Below are 24,811 nucleotides of genomic sequence, written 5' to 3' on the forward strand. Positions count from 1 at the left end.
TCCCCGTTAGCAAATAGTACTTACACAGTATTTTTCAACATGTAAGCAAATGTACATTTTGTACATCCTATATAAGTATATTTTAAATATTTGTAATAATTTGTGTGGTTTTGTGTCTTTTTTTTACCAAATGGTCTTGGATTGTACAGTTGATGTGTGTTGTTTTATGGATGCGTACGCTAAACGGAACATCGTCAACAACCCCGCGTGCTTTATCTGGCTCGACAAAAACACTGCACGGGGCGGGAGCTGCGCCGGCTCGAACCGGCCGGAACCAGAAATGGTCGGTTTACAGTCGAGTTATTTTGAAAATCAGCGAGGTCAGCTGTCGCTTTGAAGATTTGCCCTTGTGAAATGTAGACTCTGGAACAGGAGAAAAATACGGGAAACTTGTATGTGCTTAGGTATCATTTTAGAGTTACATGCTGGGCTAGGTGTGTTTGCAGTCCAATATCAGTTATCTTTGATCACCTCACCCTTTTCATTTCAGATATGTTTTGATTTGTTTTGTGCAGCTGCAGTCAGACCGAGGCACACAGATCGATCTGTGACAAGAAAAACAACTGTCTAACAACAGCTGAACTCGAGTAACCTTGTCCCATTCAAGATGGCCAGCGCAATCATGCTGAGAGGACTGGGCCTGGCGGCGGCGGCGGCGAGAGCGGGATCCCGCCCACAGAGTCTGTTCGCTGCCTGCAAACTGCACACGACTTCAAGTTCAAGTGTAGCGAACTCAGAAGACAAGTGAGTTTGCGTTGAACAGCTCGTGTTCAGTTAACTCCATGGAAATGGAGGCAACAGTTTGTGTTGGGAGTGTGTGTGTCTGTCTGTTAGTTGACTAATAAATACTGTAAATGCAAAAATGTTCGCGGTGGATTAATGTTCGCGGTTTTCGCGGTGACCACTTCACCGCGAACATTTTTCTATTATGGTATGACTAAGGACTACAGTCTATGGTTTTACCGCGAAAATAAAACCACCGCGAAAAGTTCTTTTTCCGGCTACCGCGAAATTAAATCCCCGCGAACTTAAATGCATTTACAGTACTTGAATAACTGGAATTATAGGGGGTGTTGTCAGTAGAGAATCGGTTCCAGTAGCAGATATATACAAAAGGAGCGGTCTCGTCTCTCAGCACTGGACCACCAGTGAAGTGGTCGTCAGCACTGGAGACCAGTGCTCGTCAAAGTTCAGCACTGGAATTCCTTGCCGAGGGAGCATCAGCAAACGTTACCATATTGTTTGATGCTATCTAAGCTTTTTATCTGACCTGGTGTAAAATGCTGCCCACTTTTTAAATGTCCCTAGGGATGTCCACTTACATCTAATTGATGTAGCCAAGAATGTTAATCATTTCGAAGAAAAAAGGGTAAAGTTTACTGTTTTAACACCAGTAACGTTTGTTACCTGCCCTGTAATACATATCCAATGTGTAAGAAAAAAAATATGTTGCCATTTTTTGGGTTCGATGAAAGAGCTGGGCTGGGCCCCTGGCCTGTCTACCTGGCCTGTCTACCTGGCCTGGCCATCACGTCAGGCCACCAAGATACCCCCATTCATACCCTCAGAAATTCTCAGCCTCTCATCTAGCTGCGCCCTCTAGCAGAATATAGACAAATTGCAGAGAGCATGTACTTAGTGCATTGTCAAGCCACCTACGAGCAAAATAAGCTGATATCTATTCAACGTTACTTGTCTGAATTTAAATTTCTAAGGGTCTGCAAATAGATAAACAACAACATTAAGGGAGATAGAAATGACGCTTGTGGTTGATGTTGAGAACAACGATACCATACTCACAGTGTAACATTTGATCTAGTGGCAAATGTTTACAACAGGCAGTTTGGCCAAACAAAGGAGGTCATATTTAGGTCACCAAGTAACTGCAGGCCTGGGTATGGCAGAAACGGGTGCTGTCAGAGGATTGGACGTTTACTTGACATTTTCCCCTTCACGTTATCGAAGGTTTGAAGATTGAATATATAGTCTTCAATGTACATAACAAGGACTGACTGCTTTAAAACAAGGCTGTAATACAGCAGTTTGTTTTTCATTTAGCAAACGTTAGTTTAGCACACTGCTTTAGGGATCCGATCCCCCAGACAACTCTCTAAGGGAACTAAGCGCCAAGCATGTGACCCCGGTCATCTCAGACGCTCCACCTGTCTCTTTTGATTAACCAGCAACAGGCGCTTGTCCAGGGACAAAATACATGTAGTTGATTGAGAGGCATAGTAATTGCTACTCTTTAGCGCTGTCAGAGAACTCAGCCTGGCCTGTCAGCCCGGCCCCTTGACTGGCCCTTTGAGGAAGTAAAAATATAACTCTGTCTGGGAGGTATTAGGCCTTTCTACCAGCCAGAAATACAAGTACCACAGTTTGTGTCTTTTTGACCTGTCTTCGACTAGACCGTACAACAAAAAGAGAAGTAATGTTCATGACGTGCTGTTTAGAGGTAAAACAACGCTTTCCTATCCCAGTCCCCGGAGCCAACAATCTCCACCCATTCAAACACAGAGTTCCCCAGTTGTCTCTCTGACCCCTGTGTGACATCGAGGCCACAGAAATGGCTGGGGAGGGGAAACCCACCAGACCAAGGAAAAACTGGGAAACTCTGCTCTTCGGAAAACTTTGTACAGAAAGTACTGGAAAGTCTTAGATGACCGACTTGCCTGGAAGGATCCTAGATATATAGACAAGAAGAACAGATTGGATTAGAGAAGTAACGTTATACCTGGATGGATTAGATGGAAGCAAATTCTTGGTTCCTGGAAGACACAGTCCGACAGAGCAGAGTGTCGGAGAAATCATGCCTGACTGTGTCTTACACTAAGTTTGCCTGCACTACCCAAATTTGTCATAGGTGCCATACAAAGACCACAAGTTCTTCTGAACCATATGTTCTTCTAAACCAATCTCGCACTTTTCTGCTCTTTTCGTCACAGTATTTATCACACTAGTCTGTATGTCACACAGGGTCAGAGAAACAACTGGGGAACTCTGTGTTTGAATGGGTGGAGATTGTTGGCTCCGGGGACTGGGATAGGAAAGCGTTGTTTTACCTCTAAACAGCACGTCATGAACATTACTTCTCTTTTTGTTGTACGGTCTAGTCGAAGACAGGTCAAAAAGACACAAACTGTGGTACTTGTATTTCTGGCTGGTAGAAAGGCCTAATACCTCCCAGACAGAGTTATATTTTTACTTCCTCAAAGGGCCAGTCAAGGGGCCGGGCTGACAGGCCAGGCTGAGTTCTCTGACAGCGCTAAAGAGTAGCAATTACTATGCCTCTCAATCAACTACATGTATTTTGTCCCTGGACAAGCGCCTGTTGCTGGTTAATCAAAAGAGACAGGTGGAGCGTCTGAGATGACCGGGGTCACATGCTTGGCGCTTAGTTCCCTTAGAGAGTTGTCTGGGGGATCGGATCCCTAAAGCAGTGTGCTAAACTAACGTTTGCTAAATGAAAAACAAACTGCTGTATTACAGCTTTGTTTTAAAGCAGTCAGTCCTTGTTATGTACATTAAGGACTAAATATTCAATCTTCAAACCTTCGATAACGTGAAGGGGAAAATGTCAAGTAAATGTCCAATCCTCTGACAGCACCCGTTTCTGCCATACCCAGGCCTGCAGTTACTTGGTGACCTAAATATGACCTCCTTTGTTTGGCCAAACTGCCTGTTGTAAACATTTGCCACTAGATCAAATGTTACACTGTGAGTATGGTATCGTTGTTCTCAACATCAACCACAAGCGTCATTTCTATCTCCCTTAATGTTGTTGTTTATCTATTTGCAGACCCTTAGAAATTTAAATTCAGACAAGTAACGTTGAATAGATATCAGCTTATTTTGCTCGTAGGTGGCTTGACAATGCACTAAGTACATGCTCTCTGCAATTTGTCTATATTCTGCTAGAGGGCGCAGCTAGATGAGAGGCTGAGAATTTCTGAGGGTATGAATGGGGGTATCTTGGTGGCCTGACGTGATGGCCAGGCCAGGTAGACAGGCCAGGTAGACAGGCCAGGGGCCCAGCCCAGCTCTTTCATCGAACCCCCATTTTTTGGCTATGGTTAAAAATTGGAGAAAATAACAAAACAGTGAATAGAAGCAGTGAGCAAACCCAGCAGTGACGCAAACTTGACGCAAGTTTGAGTGCACCTTTACTTGCTCACTCATTGTCATTCTTCCATTCACTAAGTCACTCAGGGCTGGGGGAATAAATTTGAAGATGTAATTAATAAAAATCCATTCATTCATTTCCTCTGAATTACTAGTAGTGCCAAGCCCCATATATCATCTATAGCTTCAATTTTTGCAGGGCAACATCTGGTCCACTGGGGAAGCGCCTAAAGGACCAAGCGGAGACATTGATCATCGGTGGAGGATGTGTGGGGACCAGTCTGGCTTATCACCTGGCCAAGGCAGGACAGAAGGACGTTGTGCTGCTGGAGAAGACAGAGCTGACTGCTGGGTCGACATGGCACGCTGTAAGTCAAACTGAACATCAGGTTACACGGTGGCCTTGTGGTTAGGGTTGTAGAGTCAGGGCTTGAAATACCACCTGTATATGCAGGTTAGTGCAGGTAAAATTGGAGCTGTGCAGGTATTTCTGGTGTCTACCTGCATCTAACCTGCACTGGTCCATGTAATGGATTTTATACTTGTAATAATTATCATAAATGTCCCATGACGTAGGTGTATGTGGATTGTAATAAAATGCATTGACTATTACCACCTTATAAAAAAATAGCAATCATGGTTCCTCAACAATTTTAATATGATCCATACTTCCTAAATTCAGAGTGTTGCAGGTAAAAGTTGTCTGGTGCAGGTAATTTTCAATGTTACCTGCACTAGTGCAGGTATGCAGAAAATAATATTTCGAGCCCTGAGAGTAGACATAGAGGTACTGAGGTCAAATCCCTGACTGGTCTCCATGATGTGCCCTTCGGAAAGGCAATCTACACCAGTCTCTCAGGTGAAATTGAGTACCTACTACTACTAGAGCTTTGGTAAGAGGTGTCCCTAAAGTAAGATGTCCCTCAATGTTCCCCAGAGAATCATGATCTGTATCCTTATCTGTATAACACCCCTACAACTCTTACTTTTTTTTATAATGATAGGACAACAGTCATTTATTAGCAGTTAGAACCAAGCAAATTGACCACCATGACATATTATCAATCTGTATATATTTTTTTATACATACATTTTGTATATATATATGTATATTCAAACTTCAGAGAATTGACTGCTTGTCATGTTTGGTTGCTTGTAGAGTAGTAGTACTCAAGTATTTAGTTTGTCAGTTGAGAGCTTCTGTCAACACCTTTCCCTAGCCTTGCAACCATATCACAGTTTTAAAACATGTACATAGTGTTTGTTATAGTAGCCTAAAATGACTATTACTTCTCTTTCCTTAGGCTGGCCTGACAACACTGTTCCATCCTGGAATCAATGTCAAGAACCTGCATTACTACAGCATCTGGCTCTTCAATGAGCTGGAGAAGGAAACAGGGCAGGTGAGATGGGGCTCTTACTCTTACTCTTACTTTATGTATTATTGCCATACCTTATGCCACCAAACCACCTGTAAAAGAGAAACCATGTCAGGAAATCACCTCACCTCACTGGTCCCATAGCCTCACTGGCCATCAGGAAATCAAGGATGGAAATAACCAGCACAAAAGTTTCATGCAACAATCAGAAGAGGGTCTCCCATTCTTACTCATCATCTTGTAGGTGATGTATAGAGCTGACAAGGTTGACCAGATTTCACATCATTCATAAAAAGTTTCATTGCATAAATGTTTCAGTGTAAAAATACTACTTTGTGTGACGTCCTGTGTATGTCTGTAAGTGCTCCTCTGCATGTTCAGACAGTTCTGATCAACTTGACGGGCTGCATGTGACTAAAGAATAAATTTTCTATTACTTCAGAATGTAGGATTCCATTCACCAGGAAGCATCAGGATAGCTTCTACCCCCACCCGGGTGGACGAGTTCCGGTACCAGATGCAGCGGCAGGGCTGGAACAAGGCCCCGCAGTGGCTGCTGACTCCGGAGGAAGTACATGAGATGCACCCGCTGCTAAACATGGACAAGGTAGACAGGGAATATGATGATGATTGTACAAGTTGTACACAAAATATTGTTGTATACTCATATCTCATGATGCAGAAGCTACTCTAAGCAACTTGTAGATTTTAGATTTTTCCATTTAATGTCATACAGTGTTAAAAAAATGACACAATCTAGAAGATATTTGCCTGGCTAACACATTTGTAACTCCCCAGCAAATGGAGTCTACTTCTTCTAGTCACAAGCATGTGGTCTCAGTGATAGATACCAATGCAACTTGTTCAAGCTGTTCATGGACCTTCATATGGTCTTTAAACTTGCAATTAGAATACAGTGGCAGGGCCGGCCTTAAGTTAAAGCAAGTTATTCTTTTATTTCTCATGTTTTGTAGGTTCTGATGGGCCTGTACAACCCCGGGGATGGCCACATCGACCCCTACACTCTCACTCAGGCCTACGCCATCGGTGCCCGGATGTACGGGGCTGACATCTACCAGAAGACCATGGTGACGGGCCTGGCGATGCGCAGTGATGGCAGCTGGAATGTGGACACTCCATACGGCACCATTCATGCACAGAGAGTGGTCAATGCTGCAGGTATGGTCTATTTTGTGAATTCAATGTCCCTGATGAAAAACGATGTTGTTTGCAACGTTTGACTGTTTCCAAAATCATATCACATTGCTTAAGTAACTGCTTTTTGGCATATTTAGTGAATTGCTTTAGGCTTGTCCTGGGATGGAAAATTGATGCACACTTAAATGTGACCAGCAAGTGTGGCCTCATGATATCATTGATCTTATGGCATTATGATCTTTTTCCCTCATCAGGTTTCTGGTCGCATGAGTTAGGCCTGATGACTGGGTTTGAGCTACCCCTCATCCCTGTCCATCACCAGTACGTCATCACCGGCCCCGTGCCAGAGGTCAAGTCTCGGACGCAGGAGCTTCCTGTCATACGCGACCTGGACGGGTCATACTATCTGCGCCAGGAGAGGGACGGGATCTTGATCGGTCCCTACGAGAAGGAGGACAGGATGGAGCTACAGGATCATTGGATCAAGGACGGGGTGCCTCCAGGTACGTATCATCTTCAGTAATGTTTCCTTTTTTCCTTTATTGCGACACCCTTTAGTTCTATTGAGGGCTAGTATTCCATGGTTCAAACAATGTTGATACACAGCTGTACTTCTTTTGTGTGTTTTGGATTAGGGGTATGTTTCTTGCACACAATTAATGAATATCTAAATAAAGAAATAAAGCATTTGTTTTGTTTGATTTAAAAAAAAACACAGAATTACAAAATGTATGTTGTATAGGTTGTATAGGTTTTGATTCTAACTTTCATTTGATTGTACATGTATTGTAACTAAATACTCCAGGTAGAGTCATGAAACAATATGTCACACTAATGGAGACTCAAATAAAAACAGGTACAATTGGTTGTATTCTTTTGACATCTTTTGAAGAAATTTTGTTTGAAATACAAATCAAATACTGTAATTACTTTTTATCACCATAAAGGTTTAAGTTGATCTGGGTCTTACAGTTCACTGTATTTTTGTATGGGTCTCCCAAACAGGTTTTGGAAAAGAATTATTCGAGTCAGATCTTGACCGCATCTCGGACAACCTGGAGGCTGCAATGGAGATGGTGCCTGTATTTCGTGATGCTGAAATCTCTCGCATTGTCTGTGGACCAATCATGTACACCCCTGACATCCTTCCGCTGATGGGACCATACAGGGCACAGGGGGTGCAGAACTACTGGTGTGCTGCAGGGTTTGGGTAGGCACTGATCGATTGGTTGAGGGTGTGAATCTAAGCCTTTTTTCTTGCTCATCCAAATACAAATTGGAAAATGTTGTCTGCTCTATACATTGTATAGACTGTGATTATGTCCTTTCTAAAAAGAGCAGGACTTTTATTATCTGTACTTCAAAATTATCAAATATATTGCTGATTACAAAAGAGTTCAATGCAAGCAGGCTCTAGCCAGCGTCCATTTTTCCGTCAATTGACGGAAATTTGCCGCGTATGACGGAAAAATTTTTAAACCAATCCGTCAACCTTGACAGACCAAAATCCATGGTGGAAGCTACAGGCGGCTTGGGACGCCATCCACGGTCAGAAAGCTACACACTGTTTGTTTTGCTATTGTTATGATTGTTGACGATGTGTGTCGGTGCTTTTTCGCATACGATAATCTCATTAAAAACTGTTTTTCAAGGTATCAGTTCTCAGTCGAAATCAGTTAATTTTTGGCGGTTTTCGCAACAATGGGAATCGGCTGACGGATAAAATTTTCGAGCTGGCTAAAATTTTCGAGCTGGCTAGAGCCCTGGTTCAATGACTCCTTGCCCAATTTTGTTGACAAGGCCTTAGACTTAAGTCTGATAATAGGTCTGTCTTGTCATTCTCCCTAATCATTTTTCCTTGCGGGCAAGCAGAAAATCATGCTTTTGTTGTCTGGGTAGATTCTACCATGTCTTTGTCGAGAGGAATGTGCTGATTACCCACCTCCTATGCGGGTGATTTTGCCCCAGGTGTAAGTCCTTGTGTATTGTACACAGCTATGGAGTCATCCACAGTGGGGGTGCAGGGAAGTACCTGACTGACTGGATCCTGAATGGAGAGCCACCTTATGATCTGATAGAACTGGACCCCAACAGGTAAATATTGGCCCTGCCTTGTGTGTACCAACCTTGACACAGTGTAAGGACCCCTGGCCTCTAACATATCAGTATTGTTTGTAGTTGATCATTGTTGTGTAAACAGTAAGTAATGACAAATATGTAGATAGATGGTTTGGGTCATATTTTGTGTGCATTGAAAATCAATATATATATATATATATTATACAAAGATGTCAATTATTGCCGATGCCTTGGCAGTTGGACATTATTGGAAGAAGATGAAGAGAGTTTCTGCAAAGTATTTTTTCTTAATGCATATCAACCACCTGGACACACTGAAAACTACCTGAATGCAGGTGACACATGAGCAAAACTGAATACTTTGCGATCCCGACTGTGTTCCTGTAGGTTTGGTGAGACTTGGTGTGACAGACAGTTTGTGGCTACCAAGGCCAGGGAGTCGTACGGGTACAACAATGCAGTTGGGTACCCGAAGGAGGAGAGGTTTGCTGGCCGCCCCACGGCCAGGGTCAGCGGCATCTACCAAACACTGCTGGACAAGGGTGCCGACATGGGCTTCCACTCAGGTGAGGGCCAAACAAAAAGGTGGAGTAAATTGCACTGTTTAAATTGCACTGTTATTATAAACATTGCTGGACAAGGTTGATGGGTTTGATAGGGCTTCCTCTCATGTGAGGGGCAAACATGCAAATGCGAAGGTGGAGTAAATTGCACTGTTATTATGAATAAATGAAGACCTTTATTGCACATTTTCCCACACCGGGCTAAGTACAGGTCACAATATGGATTCCTCTCAGGTGAGGGGCAAGCGCAAGGTACATGTAGAGTAAATTGCACTTGTTTTGCTAGGAGATAAAGGTTAGATGGCTATCAAAACACCAGAATCAGTGGCTTCTCTCTGTTTCAAAAACACTGATGGGCAAGGGGGCAATATTTCAAAGAGGTGAGAGATGATCAGGGAGTACTGTGGTGATGGGCAGAATGTTGGTTTGTGCAAAGATACTTAGAGTCTTACATGGAAATGATTTCTGCTGCCATAGACTTACTTCCTATGATCTCCTGACAATGTCAGGGTGACATGATTTAAACTATTCCACATATTTCTTAGTAAAAATGCTTAGAAGTCTAAACACTATTTGGCATATCTTCTCATTGATTTATTTGGGATTTATTACTTTGTGATGTTGTGTGCATGTAAAGAATTATCATACTTGTAACTTTTCCAGCAACCCCTGATTGAATTCCTTGGACTAGATCTTAAAAGTCCTTTATTCCACTAGAATAGTCCTTTACTCCACTTGTCATTGGTAGCTTGCACTGTCTGTAATACCATCTGTTGGTTTAGCTTTCTGCATTATTGATCTACTTGAATCTGGCACAAACTGTTTTTTCTAGTTTTCTGCTTGTTTGACCCACTTAATTAGGTCCAAAGTCTGACCTCGGAAACAACTTCGATGACAGGACAGATAAAATTTATTGAAAAAGCTTCTCCCATGCCATCTTCATAGAGAAGCTATGATATACAATGTAATACTAATAGTGGGAGCTTATTGTCATTTTAGGATTAATGAGCTCTCCCTTATGTTTCTTTGCCTTTGAATATAAGGATGGGAGCAGCCCAGCTGGTTTGCTAAAGAAGGTGACACCCACGGCTATCTTCCTAGCTTCAGACGCTCGAACTGGTTCCATCCGGTCGGGAGGGAGTGTGAACTGGTTCTGTCCAGAGCCGGGGTGATCGACCTGACACCGTTTGGAAAGTTTGAGATCAAAGGTCCTGATTCAGCAAAGTTTCTGGACCACCTGTGTGCAAACAATGTACCAAAGGTAGGACATGGTGGTTTAGTGTGTTCTAGACATTGCATTAAAGCTCTAAAGACAATAACTGTGTAAATGTAATGATTTTGATAAGCAGTAGCTGCTTTTCTTCAGCTCACTGTACTCCAGGCTCAGGGCACTTGTAATTCACCTAATAAAGACAACTTTTTTTTGTAATGATGTAAAGTTTATGAGGTCTGCTATCTGAATGAGTGTGTAACCTGCTATTTTGAAGATGTGGCCGCAGTATAGGCCAGTGTTGTCTTCTCTTTCAGTATATTGTGTGTCTATTTCCATGTCTTGGGAGAGGATGTAAAAAAAAATTCCAAAGAGCAGACAGGAAGCACTCAGACATTGCTGTTTTTCTTTTGATATCCAGACTGGGAAGACATGCATCAGTCACATGTTGACCCCCAGAGGACGGGTATACGCAGAGTTGACCATCTCCAAACTAGGAGAGGATCACTTCTTTGCCATCACAGGGTCAGGATCAGAGTTCCATGATCTCAGGTAAGTGAAGTGGCTATGTCAGTGTTGTGTGTGCATGTGAATTGGTACTACAGGATAGTGTCTGGCAATGCTGATCCTGGATCATAAAACATAAGGTATGAATTTTGGGTTATTCCTAGGTATCACCAACCAATATGATATGAAAACTATTTGTAAAGGTTGCAGTCTTTCAGAGTTAGGGTTCTTTGCACACCCCTAAGCACTTGAAGTGCATTGGAGTCAAGTAAGGTACTTAAGAATGGTTACAAAACTAAGATTAGAACGAATGAAAAATCTATTAGCTTCTGTTGTTTGTTTATAGATGCAATCAAGTGATTTGATTGTTGTTTTCCATACTCCACAGGTGGATGGAGGACCATGCCCTTAAGGGTGGCTATGATGTCACCATCTCCAACATTACAGATGAGGTGGCTTGTAATGGTATTGCTGGCCCTAATTCCAGAGATGTGCTGGAGAAGCTGACCTCAGGTGACTTGAGCGAGGAAGGGTTCAAGTTCCTGGCTGTCCATGACATCAGTCTGGGTGGGGTTGATGTCAGAGCTATCAGGATATCTTACACTGGTAAGTTCTTCTAAATGTCTAAATAACATCATTCTAAATGTAACATTGTATTAGCTATTTGAATCTTTGAAATCCATTGTTGAATTCACACATAAATCTATGCTCCCAGCACATGGCATCCCAGCACTACTGGGGTAACTCCACAAAGTACAAATTTAATGTAATTAAGACTGATTGTGTTAATTTTCTTTGTTATTGGGAGGATTGTCAAATGGCTTTATTCATTGATCACCAATTTGTAGTGATGATCATAAATGATTATGGCAGTGTTAGGTTGATTACTACACATTGTGTTTGATGTTTTGCTTTGACTTCTGTTCCATCCAGGTGAGCTGGGCTGGGAGCTGTACCACGCCAGAGAGGACACAGCCCGGCTGTACGAGGCCCTGATGTCGGCAGGACAGGAGTTCGGGCTGGGGGACTTCGGCACCTACGCCATGGGCTCCCTCAGGCTGGAGAAGGGCTTCAGGGGGTGGGGGGCTGAGGTGAGAGAGAAGGGGCTGGTGTGCCTGGGGGTATGAGTGCTTCAGTTGTGGGGGTGGGGGGCTGAGGTGAGAATGGGGGGCTGGGGTTCCTCGGGGTTAAGGGCTGAGGTGCTTCAGGGGTGGGGGGCTGAGATGGGTGGAGCCTGAGGTGAGAGTGGAGGAAACATCCAAAATCACTCAGTCAAATCTCCAATTTCAGCAATGAAGGTTCCCAGTCTTCTTGACAGTGGTCAGAAGCAACAAAAACTGGAATCTTTCATGTTTTCTTTTCTCTGACTATGTATATTAGACGTGTACATGATGTGCATGAAAGCTATCAATCGTTGTGTCTCAGCCATCATCCTTCTGATGCCTTATTGACCATGAAAGCTATCAATGCTTTAACTTTTGAGGCAGGATGATGGGCTGCCCTGACAACTCAATTATAGTAGTAAGCGAAAAGAAGTTGTAGAAGCATTTTCTTAGACTTGTTCCTACATGTATTATTATTTTAGTTGACATTTAATTCAGAGAGGTGAGAAGGAAGAAGCTATAGCTGCCATGTTGTGACATAACTTACATGTACTTCTAAATTTCTTCCAGATGACTGTTGACAACAATCCTTTGGAAGCAGGCTTGGATTTCTTCATCAAACTCAACAAGGTAACACTGTGTATCATATACGTGGCTCTCCATATATGTGGCTCAGTCAGTATGTCAAACTTTTGCCTCCTTTTGTTTTAATGATGTTGGACAACTTGAAAACTAAACCAGAGGAGACACTTACCCCCTCAAACAGTAACTTAACACCCCCAAACCCTAACATAGTCATAGGGGTTTCAGGAATGTAACTTCCTTTTGTATACGCTTTAAAAAAGATGAAGGTGAAGTGTCCTCTTACTTCAGCCTGCAGACTTCATCGGTAAGCAGGCTCTGCAGCAGCTGCAGCAGGAGGGACTGACCCGGAAGCTGGTGTGTCTGACTGTGGAGGTGGAGGAGAACGGTCCTGATGCTGAGGGCAACGAGACCATCTGGCACCAGGGGAAGGTGAGGATAGTACATCTACATCTACATCAGGATACCCTCAAATGGCCCCGCAAGGGGCAACATGTGCCAACTGTAATGCTGACCAGAGTGAGAGAAAAGCAATACTGAACCGGCCCTCAGGAAATCACCAGTAGTCTTCAAGACAGCATTGTATTGATGCAATGGCCTGTTGGGTATAGTGCTTGCCAAGTACATGTTGGAGGCCATGCATGGTTTCTATCCCAACTGAATTGTATTAAAGACTTTGAAATAGTACATACTGCTTAGTCCTCTACTTAGTACTCAACAGTAACAGGGAAAGAATATGAAATTTGAACACAAACTGTTACAAGTGGACTAGCCCCAGCTGTTGTAGGGCTATAGAAATGGAGATGGGTACTCTATACATCATATGGCACTTAAACAGCATTGTTTTGTTATGGTGGATCTACAAACATAAGATTATGTTTTTTTATGACATGAAGCTTGTACATGTGGTTTTAAATATGATATTAGAAAAAATAGAGGTGGATATAGATCAGCTATTACAGGGCTTGCACTCATGAATATGGAATGTATAGTTATATAGAGACTAAAGACTAATGAAACAGTCCTTTCTTGTTCAGGTTGTCGGAAACACAACGTCAGGAGCGTATGGTTACCAGATCCAGAAGTCAATAGCCTATGCCTACGTCCCACTCCATCTCGCCGAACCAGGGACCGTGGTGGAGGTAGAGTTGCTAGGCAGCCGCCGCTCGGCAACAGTGCAGCAGGAGCCTTTGGTTCAGACGGAACCAGTTCGGACAAGACTGGCCAGGAAAAAGTCAGCTGAGACAGCCAGGGGCAATGTCACAGTGTGAAGGATCGGACTGGATGCAATACTGACTTATTACAGGGTCCTTTGATTTAGAAACACTTATTTCTCCAAAATGTATTTTACTAGGCCTTTTGATTGGTAGCAAATCTGATAGTGAACAAGGAACTGGAAGTCATTCTGAGTATAATCAGTTTGGTGTAGCACAGCACACAATGACATTGTGCAAACTGGCAGACTAATTTTATGCCTCATAAACTTGTTCCAACATTGCATTTTTTGAGTCCTCACTCTTATTCTTAAAGAAGAGAACTCATTAAGTCATTGATGTTTTTGACATTTTCCTATTCCACAAAGGGCTATTTTCAAATTACTTACAATTTATATGAGCTGCTGTTATAAACATCAAATTCCGTAATATTTTCATACTAATGTAGGAAGAAGGGAGATCTGGAATAGCAAGGCTGTAGTTTGTAGGGCTGCTCAAAATAAAAGGGATGAGAGAAAAATATTAGGAAAGACAATCTGAAGCATTAAAACATTGTAAAAGAAAGCAAATGATGTACATGTAATTCAGCACTTCTTACCTGATGCAAGTGGGAATATTCAGGTCATGTGACATTGGCTTCAGGTCATTTCAACCTGAGAAAGGTCAGAACAAATCTTGTTGGTAGGCAGTTTACACTGTATGGAAACAAAGTGTAAAATATTTACTACATGTATGTCAATCACAGATGAACCTCCATACAAATACAATGTATATGAACAATGTTATTGCTTCTATTTCACAATCATGTTCAAAATGCTGAAGGTATGCCCCATATTGGAGGATGATGTTTAAGTACTGTGCTTGATTTATAAGAAATGACTATCCCTACATGACTAGGAAACATACTGTAGGTTGTAACATGTAGTTTAAATGCATTGTCAGTTGTATACATGCCAAAAGAACTCAATATGAGATATTGTTGGCAGTACATTGCATCAGATCTTCTGTCTACGATGTAGATGTGGATTTTCTCTATGTGGAAGACAGTAAATAAAAGTGTTACTTTCAACATGGCTGTAGATTAATACATTGTATGAGGAATTCTATGTTTAACCTCTTGCTGACAAAGCTGCTAAGGGTTGTCCTCACACTGGCAAATTATCTTATATAATATCAGTATGCAGGAAGAAGGGTCTCCTGAAGGAGGTTGATCATGCCGCTTTGTTATATAATTATATAACTCATGATCCCTTTGCTGCATTCATATGCAGTTTCCCATGTTATTTACTACTGGTGCAATGGTCGAGTGGGTAGAGTGTTCGCCTTGCATTCGGTAAGTTGTGAGTTCGATCCCTGGCCAAGTCATACCAATGACTTTCAAAATGGTAATTAAACACACAAGTATGGGAGTTAAACACACATCACTACAAGTGGACCAGCCTGCAGTGCTGCAGTGGCTTTCATAAATGTGTGGCCCAATGGCTACAGAAATGGAGATGGGCGCCATCCCTAAGCATCTGCACAGATGTACAGGAAACTTTACCTTTTTTTAAAATGTCATCTACTTTGCACAAAATGATACACATTGGTCGTTTTACAACATAGCATGTTTTATTGGTGATGTAATATTTCAGAAAACACCATATCTTCATGGAATTGTGGTACAGATCGTTGATGTAGTTACTGCGTTATTTGGGGTTTCTCCAAGCAAATGTTGGGTTATGTGTTGTTTTAACTTCATTTGTCTAACAAATACGACATCTGTTAGAGCCTGGGCCCAATTAGAGACTCGAAGTAGATGTGGTTCTGGCTTTCCACACCGCGAGTAACTCTGTAACTGGAATAGAGAGGAATAGCGATAGATGGAACATTATTAGACATCAAGGATATTATATATGATATGGATCATGCAAATCATACCATTATTTACATAATTCATGAGCAAATGCTACAATAGCTTTCTTAATGAAGATGGGACTTCATACTTGAGCCACTTTTGTCTAGGTTTGTGCCGTCGCATCTAGACTACAGATAAAGATGCTTTTGATGGATTTGTCTGAAATTTGGTATGTCGGCATCAAACACCTTTTAAGGTACAACATGATTACCTGACGGGGTATTGTGTCCTTCTGTTTCCCTGACACGTTTCGTCAGTGCAAAATCAAGCCGACCATCGCTTGGAGGCAAGCATACCTGTCCCACGTTTTGTTTTCGTCGGCCTACCGTACCTACCTAGTCCCCTGACTTCAACCTCGGGGGTGTAGTCGGCATTAGTCTCAACGTCATTACAACTTAAGGTTTGAAATTGTTTTAAACAGTACCAAAATTATTGGAAAACTCAGATTCATTTGAAAGAAAGGTGTGCCGACACATGTAGCTTTGTCATCTTCCCCTACGAAGGCCATAAACAATTGTCAACAAGTTACTGATATAATTACATGGATGGTATAGCTGGGCACACCAAAGTTATGCAAGTCTGCAAAGAAAAAGGTGGGAGAAACGAAAGTTATGGAATCTTGGTGATCAGGAAGGTTGAACAGATGGCTGAGCACATATAATATGATATACCAAAGAAAATCATCCTCATGATTCAATGTAGCCTTGGTTAGGGAGCGGACCAACGCTGAGCAAATATCTACTTTGGACATGTCCTTAAATATCAGGTAAGGTCAACATGAAAGTGTCCCTAAAATTCGTACAACCAGTCTGCAGCACCACCAGTGTCAATATCATAACATCTTGCCTTATTTTGTTTAACTTTTCTTCATATTCTCCTACAGTGGTGATGTAATTATTGCTTTGAGTCTGTCACTATTCTATTTTGCCTTGAATAAATGGCAGTCTATCCCTTTGTTTGTATCAGGCAATTTGGGGGCCTTCAATACGTGACCCCATCAATCTCGCAGCTCGAGTTTCGACAACCCCATTCCAAGGTCTAAGTTCATGGTTCATGTGTACAACATGGCGCCCGCTGTGGCGGCCAGGTGTGCAGGTGCAGGTGTGTCCCGTTTGTTACCGTGGCGGTGTCGGCCACGAGCTCACCTGTCCACAACAGCGTTTCATCTGAGCAGCCAGACGAACGACAGGTTAGTAGCTAGTTCGCCGTGGCTTGTGTCAGGCCCGGTCTGCGCTGTCGGCAAGGGTGGATAGCACACACACAGCTTGCTGTAACGTACGAGAACAGTATATATAGTGCATGAAAACTGACTAGACCTTCATTCTTAGACCGTGCAAAGCCCCGGCCCCAGATCACAGGTTTAATGTTGAGGGTCAAGAGGCCAACTTTTCAACCCGCCTACAATATGAACTTGCAAAGCGTCCCCTACTTTATTAGCTGTCCGACGGTATTAACCGCTGACTGACACCTGTAACGTTGTATGTAGGTATTTCACGTGATCACTGTCAGAAATTTGCATGAATGAATGCATGTCTAAGTACAACATGCGTAAGGTTGCTTAAATAACCACTTGCAAACAAAACCAAACCCAGTCATTGCAACATTTACACAAATTTGTTCAAGTAGTATCAAATAAGGTAATTGGAGGAATAGCAACATTTACGTGAACACGATCATATCCGCAAGCGGACCCTTCATTGCTTGTATTCTGGACAATAGTACACATACAGCGGAAAGTCGGACATACAATTACGCCAAGTCCTCAAGTACATGTATATCAACAGGTTGACGTTCCCTCCACAGGACGACGTCAGAGCCGATCAGCAGGCGACTGAAGGATGAGGCAAACACAGTGATCATAGGGGGCGGCGTGGTCGGGACGGGACTGGCCTACTGCCTGGCTAAGGCAGGACAGAAAGACGTTGTGCTGCTGGAGAAGACAGAATTGACTGCTGGGTCAACATGGCACGCCGTAAGCACCACTTAGAACTTCAAACTGCTTTCAACTCAGTAATTTTGATTATTAAAAGAGGCAGTATCGTTTCAACCCACTGACCTGTAAAGTCAAGTTGGACAGTGGGGTCCGCGATTGCGGGGTTTGCAATTATTCTATAATGTACTAGGCGGAGATGCAGCTGGTCTGCAGTGGATATCGTCTGGGTGGCTGGTAGATCAGACCATCAGTCGTTGTCAGGACTGAGAAAGCTTTGATATAATTTGTTCTGTTCTGTTCTGTTCTGTTCCAGCCTGGAAACGCCACGTACTACAACCCGGGCATCAGCATGAAGAAAGTCCAGTGGGAGAGCTTCAAGTTATTCAAAGAGGTGGAGCGAGAAACTGGTCAGGTGAGTCTTCCTCACTTCATCATTCGGACATTAACAATATCACTTTAAAACACATCCGAATGTGAAGCCCCGTGACGATTTTCTTACCAACCTGTTGATGCTCATAATGCCTTTTGTATTATAATATGAATTAAGATTAAAATCTATTTGCAGTTCAAAGCCAAGAGGTTGTTGACGCGCATGGGCTAGCGTTGTTTAGATCCGGATCTCAGCCAGATGACTATAACAGATCGTGTCCTTGTGGCTTCTTTCAGGATGTGGGTTTCCACGGCCCGGGAACCATCAGGCTGGCCTCCACTCCTGAGCGGGTGGACGAGTTTCGGTACCAGATGCAGCGGCAGGGCTGGCACGACGCGCCGCAATGGCTGCTGACTCCGGAGGAAATACATGAGATGCACCCGCTGCTAAAGATGGACAAGGTAAGGTTTATACATCTATTTCGGGCTTGGGCCACCTGTTACTACAGCTATGGATATGGTTAGATTTTGAGACACGGCAAACAGAAAACAAATTGTGGTATTGGATAGTAAAGCTATATCATGGAATAGCATCATATGTTCCCAAAAGAATAATCCTAGGACCATTCCTCTCTCTTTTGCGTAAACAATGGCCTACAATGCCAACATAAGTCCAACGGCTATCTATGTGCCATAGGTTCTGATGGGCCTGTACAACCCCGGAGATGGCCACATCGACCCCAACTCCCTCACCCAGGCTTACGCCATCGGTGCCCGGATGTACGGAGCGGATGTCTATGAACAGACAGGGGTGACTGGGATGAGCATGCGCGGTGATGGCAGCTGGAATGTGGACACGCAGCACGGCACCATCCATGCACAGAGAGTGGTCAACGCTGCAGGTACGCGAGGGGAAAGTTGATTATTTTAAGAACACTCACCTTCAGTTGTATTGAAACTTTTTCACTCTCCTTCCGAGTACTTTTCCACCATCTCCTTTGACTGCACTGGTAGATATCATTCCTGCCTTTCAGGATTTTGGGCTCATGAGATCGGCCAGCTGTGCGGTCTGGAGCTTCCTCTCGTCGCCGTGCAGCACCTGTACGTGGTGACGGGACCGATCCCCGAGGTGAAGGCCAGAAAGACGGAACTGCCCGTGATCCGGGACCTGGAGGCGTCGTTCTACGCGCGCCAGGAGCGGGACGGGCTCATCATCGGCGCGCATGAGAGGGCGGAGCTGGTGAAGATGCAGACCCACTGGGTGAGCGACGGGGTTCCGCCAGGTTTGTGTACTATTCAATTTCCACATCCGGAGATCTAGCATGAGTGCCTATCTCACCCATATTCACCTTAAAGGGAGCTAGTATGGGAGCCCTAGGCCTAGGCCTGGTAAACTAGGCAGGATGACACCCAGGCTACCGAAGATCAATCTAGACCGCTGTCTTTTCTACGAAGCTTGTGAAAAATAGGCAGAACGTAGGCGTCTTGAAAAGTGAACTTGCTACTTGCTGAAAATTAGAAACATAGAACTAAGAACCTGCTTGTCTGCTTACATCGTACTTATGGTGACGATCCAGCTAATGGGATCTCCTCGAGAAAGGAACCGTTGCTGTCCTTTTTTTAAGTTAAGTGGTGGTATCACAAGCTAGAAAGCTGTCCGTAAAACTGAACTTTGAAATGATGAGTTCGCTGCCGCATTTCTTCTAATCGAGTCTTTTTAAAACTCGTTGACAGCGAATTCGCACGCGAGGTACCTAGACTCTTCAAACTCATAGATGAACTGCAATCGGAAGATCTCCCTCCGCTTAGATATGAATATACATGTATCTACTCAAGTAAAAACCGACCCCATATCTCCTTAGATTTTGGAAAGAAGTTGTTTGAGTCCGACCTGGACAGGATCTCGGAGTACCTGGAGGCGGCTATGGACATGATTCCCGCGGCCCGGAACGCGGACATCACCCGGGACGTGTGCGGGCCCATCACCTGCACACCCAACCACCTGCCGCTCATTGGGCCCTACATGGCACCCGGGCTGCGCAACTACTGGCTGGCTGCAGGCGTCTTGTATGTGCGCTTTGTTTGTGTATTTCGACTTATGTTTGTTACCGTGCATAATGTTTAGTGAGACAAGAATATCTATTCTGCATTTCCGCTGTTCGTTTTGTTGCGTCAATAAAGCTTCTGACAACTTGTATTCCATGTGGATGACACCAAAGTTTTCTTTTATAATTTAGACTCTAATTTGATTCTAGCAATTAGGTTGTCATATTTTCTTCCAATTTGTCCTGACAGCGCCGGAGTGTTACAGAGCGGAGGTTTGGGGAATTACCTCACACACTGGATCATGAACGGGGAACCGCCCTACGACCTCACAGAGGTGGATCCGAATAGGTAACAAAATGTAGATCCATTCTCTTATCTACCATGTGTTTGCTACTGTATGTGTCTAGTATGGTCAACAGGTCGATACATGTTTTTCGTAAATACTTTCACAATAAGTTGGTATTTCAATAACAACAATATTAATGTTCATGTGAGTCACAACCAAAATTTGAACTTACACCGACGTTTCAACAGCCTGTCGCTGTCTCACTCAGGGCATTTCAAGCGATATTGTGCTAGTAATGACATTTGCAAATGTGTTGTAGGAGTAGATAGGTTGTCGAAACGTCGACAAAAGTTTAAATTTTTGTTATGAAACTGAAATTAAGAAAGAACATTGCAATTAGGTAATTACATACTTCTGAACGGGAAAAATGATGCATCGGGTAACACTTTTGTATAGGAGTCATCATCTCTGTTGGTGGTTGTTGAATACAATGTATCTTCCAGGTTCAGTGAATCATGGTGCAACAGGAACTTTGTTGCGGCGAAATGTAGAGAATCGTACGCGTTCAACAACATTATCATCTGGCCGAAGGAAGAGCGTCCTGCCGGGCGACCCACGGCTCGTGTGAGCGGCATCTACCAGACTCTCCTGGACAAGGGTGCAGAGATGGGCTTCCACTCCGGTATTTAAACAGCACCGGGCTCACTTTATAGCGTTCAGCTTAGTGGAAAACGAAATTAAAGCCATTTCATCTTTAGCTGTTCATTTTATGATCATAACCAATTATTTGCTAACACGTTAAAAATGCATTCTTACTTCCCCGCTATTCCTAACCTTAACCATAAGAAGATAATCCTACTATTTGAAAATCAAGGAATCACACATATTATAGAATAACTGGATAGATTCGTCTTCTACTGCCTCGAAAGAAGAAACCCAACCCAACCAAACTAATTCGATATAACGTTATATATTTTAGAATATAGTGTAACAGTACTAGTAAGTAATACTAGTATATCATTGTATCTGGTATCATCATGTTATCATTGCTGTAGATGCAGATAGCACTCGGGCATGTATTTGCAATAAACGAAACTTTGATCAAAACAGCAATATGACAAGTAACGTTACACCAGTGTTGTACACTAGATTGGCAACTGTTGCTATTCAACGACATTTCAATCTTTGTGTAATCAGACGGCCTTTCTGCTGGATTTGAGGATAATGGACATGTTTGAATATACTTTGAAGCTCACTAGGCTGTATGACGTATGTCAAAATTCATGCATATTCATGAGTTACATTCCGGAGCCCCATAAACTACCTCTGTTTGTGATATACATGTGATGGGAAAGTTTCGCACATGTTACATGTCTCGTCATAATTCCAGGCTGGGAGCAGCCCAACTGGTTTGCTAAAGAAGGTGACACCCCCGGCTATCGTCCCAGCTTCAGACGCACAAACTGGTTCCATCCGGTCGGGAGGGAGTGTGAACTGGTTCTATCCAGGGCCGGGGTCATTGACCTGACACCATTCGGAAAGTTGGAAGTCAGCGGTCCGGATGCGGCGAGGCTGCTGGACTACCTGTTTGCTTACGAATTACCGCAGGTGAAGTATGATTGCCGTATGTTGATCCATCAATCACTTTTAATCTATAAACGCGAACGACTTTTGAGGAATGTATAAGAGATCGATAACTTTTACAATATCTACCATAACATTATCTAAGTTACAATGTGAGAGGATTGCACCCCTAGCAATTTCCTTTTAAACTGCAGATCTTACCTGAAGATGACAAGTCTTCCGAAAATAACTTCATCAGGTTGGTAGATCATAGGACATAGGAATTTTCTTTTACACAGCCAGTTTTTCTCACCTGCTGATGTTTCGATGTCTGTCAGACATCTCCCTCAGAGCTTCTAACTGGAGTTCTGCTTCTCGCCGCTATATGTAGCCGATGTAGGTGGCGCTTTTGCGGCGAGAAGAAAACTATCCCAAACGTGGCCCAGCTTGTACCCCCTTCGTCCCACCGGGCTGAAGTTAGCAGCCCATTTAGCAGCCGATTTTAGCAGCCGATTTTAGCAGCCGATTTTGACCTAGAGGAAAGGTAGCATCCGATTCGACTACAAGTATTTTTATTTTTTATTTACGATTTAGCCCAATTGAACACATTTTTCAACGTTAGCGTTGACAAAAGTTAAAAAATAGTATCTTTCCAACACTTTGAGTTTGTTATCGTTAAGTCGCAATTCTTAGTTTAGCAAATAACAGCAAAATTTAAAAAAAACTCCAGCAGCGACACCTACCGGAGTGAGTGTACTTACGTAAAATCGACTGCTATACGGCTTGTAGAGCGATATGCTACTTATCTAAACGTGGCCCGTGAACTTGTGAGGCCAATTTAGATAAATTATACCCTAACGTATTCAATACAAGTATCAAATCTTACGGGCCGCATTTAATTAATGAACTAGAGGGAAACTAACTGATAGGAAATACGCAAGCAAGGGGGGGGGGGCATAAAATCGGCTGCTAAACTGCTTGTAGAGCTATCTGCTGCTTATCTAAACGTTGCCCGTGAACTTGTAAGTGCAATTTAGATAGCTTATACTCTAACGTATTCAGTACAAGTATCAAATCTCACGGGCCGGATTTAATTAATGAACTAGAGGGGAACTAACTGATAGGAAATACGTAAACAAAGGGGGGGGGGGCGTAAAATCAGCTGCTAAACTGCTTGTATTGCAATCTGCTGCTTATCTAAACGTGGCCCGTGAACTTGTAAGTGTAATTTAGATAGCTTATACCCATACGTATTCAATACAAGAATCGAAATTTACGGGCCAGATTTAATTAATGAACTAATTGAGTTGAAGCAGTTTCTACATTGAGCCAAGGGAGCGCATAATCGGCTGCTAAACTGCTTGTAGATCCTTGTAGAGCAATCAAGATTTTTATTACCGTAGTGCTAGTTATCTAAGCGTGGCCCGTGAACTTGTAAGTGCCATTTAGATAGCTTATACCCTAACGTATTCAATACAAGTATCAAATCTTACGGGCCGGATTTAATTAATGAACTAGAGCGATCTAATTGATAAGAAATCGGCAAGCATAGGGGGCGCTAAAATCGGCTGCTATACGGCTTGTAGAGCAATCTGCTACTTATCTAAACGTTGCCCGTGAACTTGTAAGTGTAATTTAAATAGCTTATACCCTAACGTATTCAATAAAAGTATGAAATCTTACGGGCCGGATTTAATTAATGAACTAGAGGGGAACTAACTGATAGGACATACGCAAGCAAAGGGGGGGGGGTGTGAAATCGGCTGCTAAACTGCTTGTAGAGCAATCTGCCGCTTATCTAAACGTTGCCCGTGAACTTGTAAGTGCAATTTAGATAGCTTATACCCTAACATATTCAATACAAGTATCAAATCTTACGGGCCGGATTTAATTAATAAACTAGAGGGGAACTAACTGATAGGACATACGCAAGCAGAGGGGGGGGGGGGGCGTAAAATAGGCTGCTATATGGCTTGTATTGCAATCTGCTGCTTATCTAAACGTTGCCCGTGGACTTGTAAGTGTAATTTAGATAGGTTATACCTTAACGTATTCAATACAAGTATCAAATCTTACGGGCCGCCTTAATTAATGAACTAGAGGGGAACTAATGGGGTTAAAGCAGTTTGCGCACTGGGCTAAGGGGTCGAAAAAATCGGCTGCTGAAAGGTTTGTAGAGCAATCTGCTACTTATTTAAATGTGGTCCGTGAACTTTGAAGACGAATTTAGATAGCGTATACCGTAACACATCCTATACAAGTTTCAAATCTTACCGGCCGGATTTAAGTAATAAACTAGAGGGGAACTAATTGATAGGAAATCAACAAGCAAAGGGGGTGCTAAAATCGGCTGCTATACGGCTTGTACAGCAATATGCTACTTATCTAAACGCGGTCCGTGAACCTGTAAGTGCAATTTAGATAGCTTATACCCTAACGTATGCAATACAAGTATCGAAACTCACGGGCCGGATTTAATTAATGAACTAGAGGGAACTAATCTGAGAGAAATGATGCAGTCAAACGGGCCCGGGAGATTTGATACTTGAATTGAATACCTTAGCGTATAAGCTATCAAAATTGCACTTACAAGATCACGGCCCGCGTTTAGATAAGCAGCAGTATTGCTGTACTAGCCGTATAGCAGCCGATTTTAGCACCCCCTCTGAAGGGTGATATCTTATTAATTAGTTCTCCTCGACTAGATTACTAAAAACCGGCCGGCAAGATTTGAAACTATAATAGGAGGAATAAGAGCTGACGCTATCTCTATTCGTTCTCAAAAGTTGGGGCCCACATT

At 43.0% G+C, this 24,811-nt stretch overlaps 2 protein-coding genes across 4 annotated transcripts in view; both read left to right on the forward strand.

The window, feature by feature from the left end:
• The first annotated feature begins 130 nt into the window (after nucleotides 1–130).
• LOC118409371 (dimethylglycine dehydrogenase, mitochondrial-like) lies at nucleotides 131–14,986 on the forward strand. 3 transcript variants are annotated; one of them, XM_035810355.1, is made up of 17 exons: nucleotides 131–283; nucleotides 516–744; nucleotides 4,322–4,490; nucleotides 5,427–5,525; nucleotides 5,944–6,108; nucleotides 6,476–6,680; nucleotides 6,914–7,162; nucleotides 7,665–7,869; nucleotides 8,655–8,753; nucleotides 9,126–9,304; nucleotides 10,345–10,562; nucleotides 10,933–11,063; nucleotides 11,407–11,624; nucleotides 11,952–12,109; nucleotides 12,692–12,751; nucleotides 12,995–13,135; nucleotides 13,741–14,986. In XM_035810355.1, the coding sequence occupies exons 2-17, from the start codon at nucleotides 608–610 to the stop codon at nucleotides 13,972–13,974; spliced, it is 2,667 nt and encodes an 888-aa protein (XP_035666248.1). In that variant the 5' UTR covers nucleotides 131–283; nucleotides 516–607; the 3' UTR covers nucleotides 13,975–14,986. The 3 variants fall into 3 exon arrangements, with proteins under 3 accessions (XP_035666248.1, XP_035666246.1, XP_035666247.1); XM_035810353.1 differs by having other exon boundaries at nucleotides 241–392; XM_035810354.1 differs by having other exon boundaries at nucleotides 276–404.
• Nucleotides 14,987–16,844: 1,858 nt separating this feature from the next.
• LOC118409370 (dimethylglycine dehydrogenase, mitochondrial-like) overlaps nucleotides 16,845–24,811 on the forward strand; it is a 15,192-nt gene continuing 7,225 nt past the window's right edge. Inside the window, exons 1-10 of the mRNA XM_035810351.1 lie at nucleotides 16,845–17,003; nucleotides 17,618–17,786; nucleotides 18,061–18,159; nucleotides 18,414–18,578; nucleotides 18,814–19,018; nucleotides 19,151–19,399; nucleotides 19,979–20,183; nucleotides 20,412–20,510; nucleotides 20,952–21,130; nucleotides 21,839–22,056. Coding sequence (XP_035666244.1) covers nucleotides 16,861–17,003; nucleotides 17,618–17,786; nucleotides 18,061–18,159; nucleotides 18,414–18,578; nucleotides 18,814–19,018; nucleotides 19,151–19,399; nucleotides 19,979–20,183; nucleotides 20,412–20,510; nucleotides 20,952–21,130; nucleotides 21,839–22,056 — 1,731 coding nt within the window. The 5' untranslated portion in view covers nucleotides 16,845–16,860. The remainder of the gene's footprint in view (nucleotides 17,004–17,617; nucleotides 17,787–18,060; nucleotides 18,160–18,413; nucleotides 18,579–18,813; nucleotides 19,019–19,150; nucleotides 19,400–19,978; nucleotides 20,184–20,411; nucleotides 20,511–20,951; nucleotides 21,131–21,838; nucleotides 22,057–24,811) is intronic.

This window comes from Branchiostoma floridae, chromosome 2, assembly GCF_000003815.2.
Source record: "Branchiostoma floridae strain S238N-H82 chromosome 2, Bfl_VNyyK, whole genome shotgun sequence".
Lineage (NCBI taxonomy): Eukaryota > Metazoa > Chordata > Leptocardii > Amphioxiformes > Branchiostomatidae > Branchiostoma > Branchiostoma floridae.

What these genes read in the sequence shown, in the direction of transcription:
- LOC118409371 (XM_035810355.1), top strand. Translation starts at nt 608, where the DNA reads ATGGCCAGCGCAATCATGCTGAGAGGACTGGGCCTGGCGGCGGCGGCG. An exon ending in TCAGGGGGTGGGGGGCTGAG is followed by an intron (nt 12,110 to 12,691) that starts GTGAGAGAGAAG and finishes AATTTCTTCCAG; the next exon opens with ATGACTGTTGACAACAATCC. An exon ending in CCATCTGGCACCAGGGGAAG is followed by an intron (nt 13,136 to 13,740) that starts GTGAGGATAGTA and finishes TTTCTTGTTCAG; the next exon opens with GTTGTCGGAAACACAACGTC.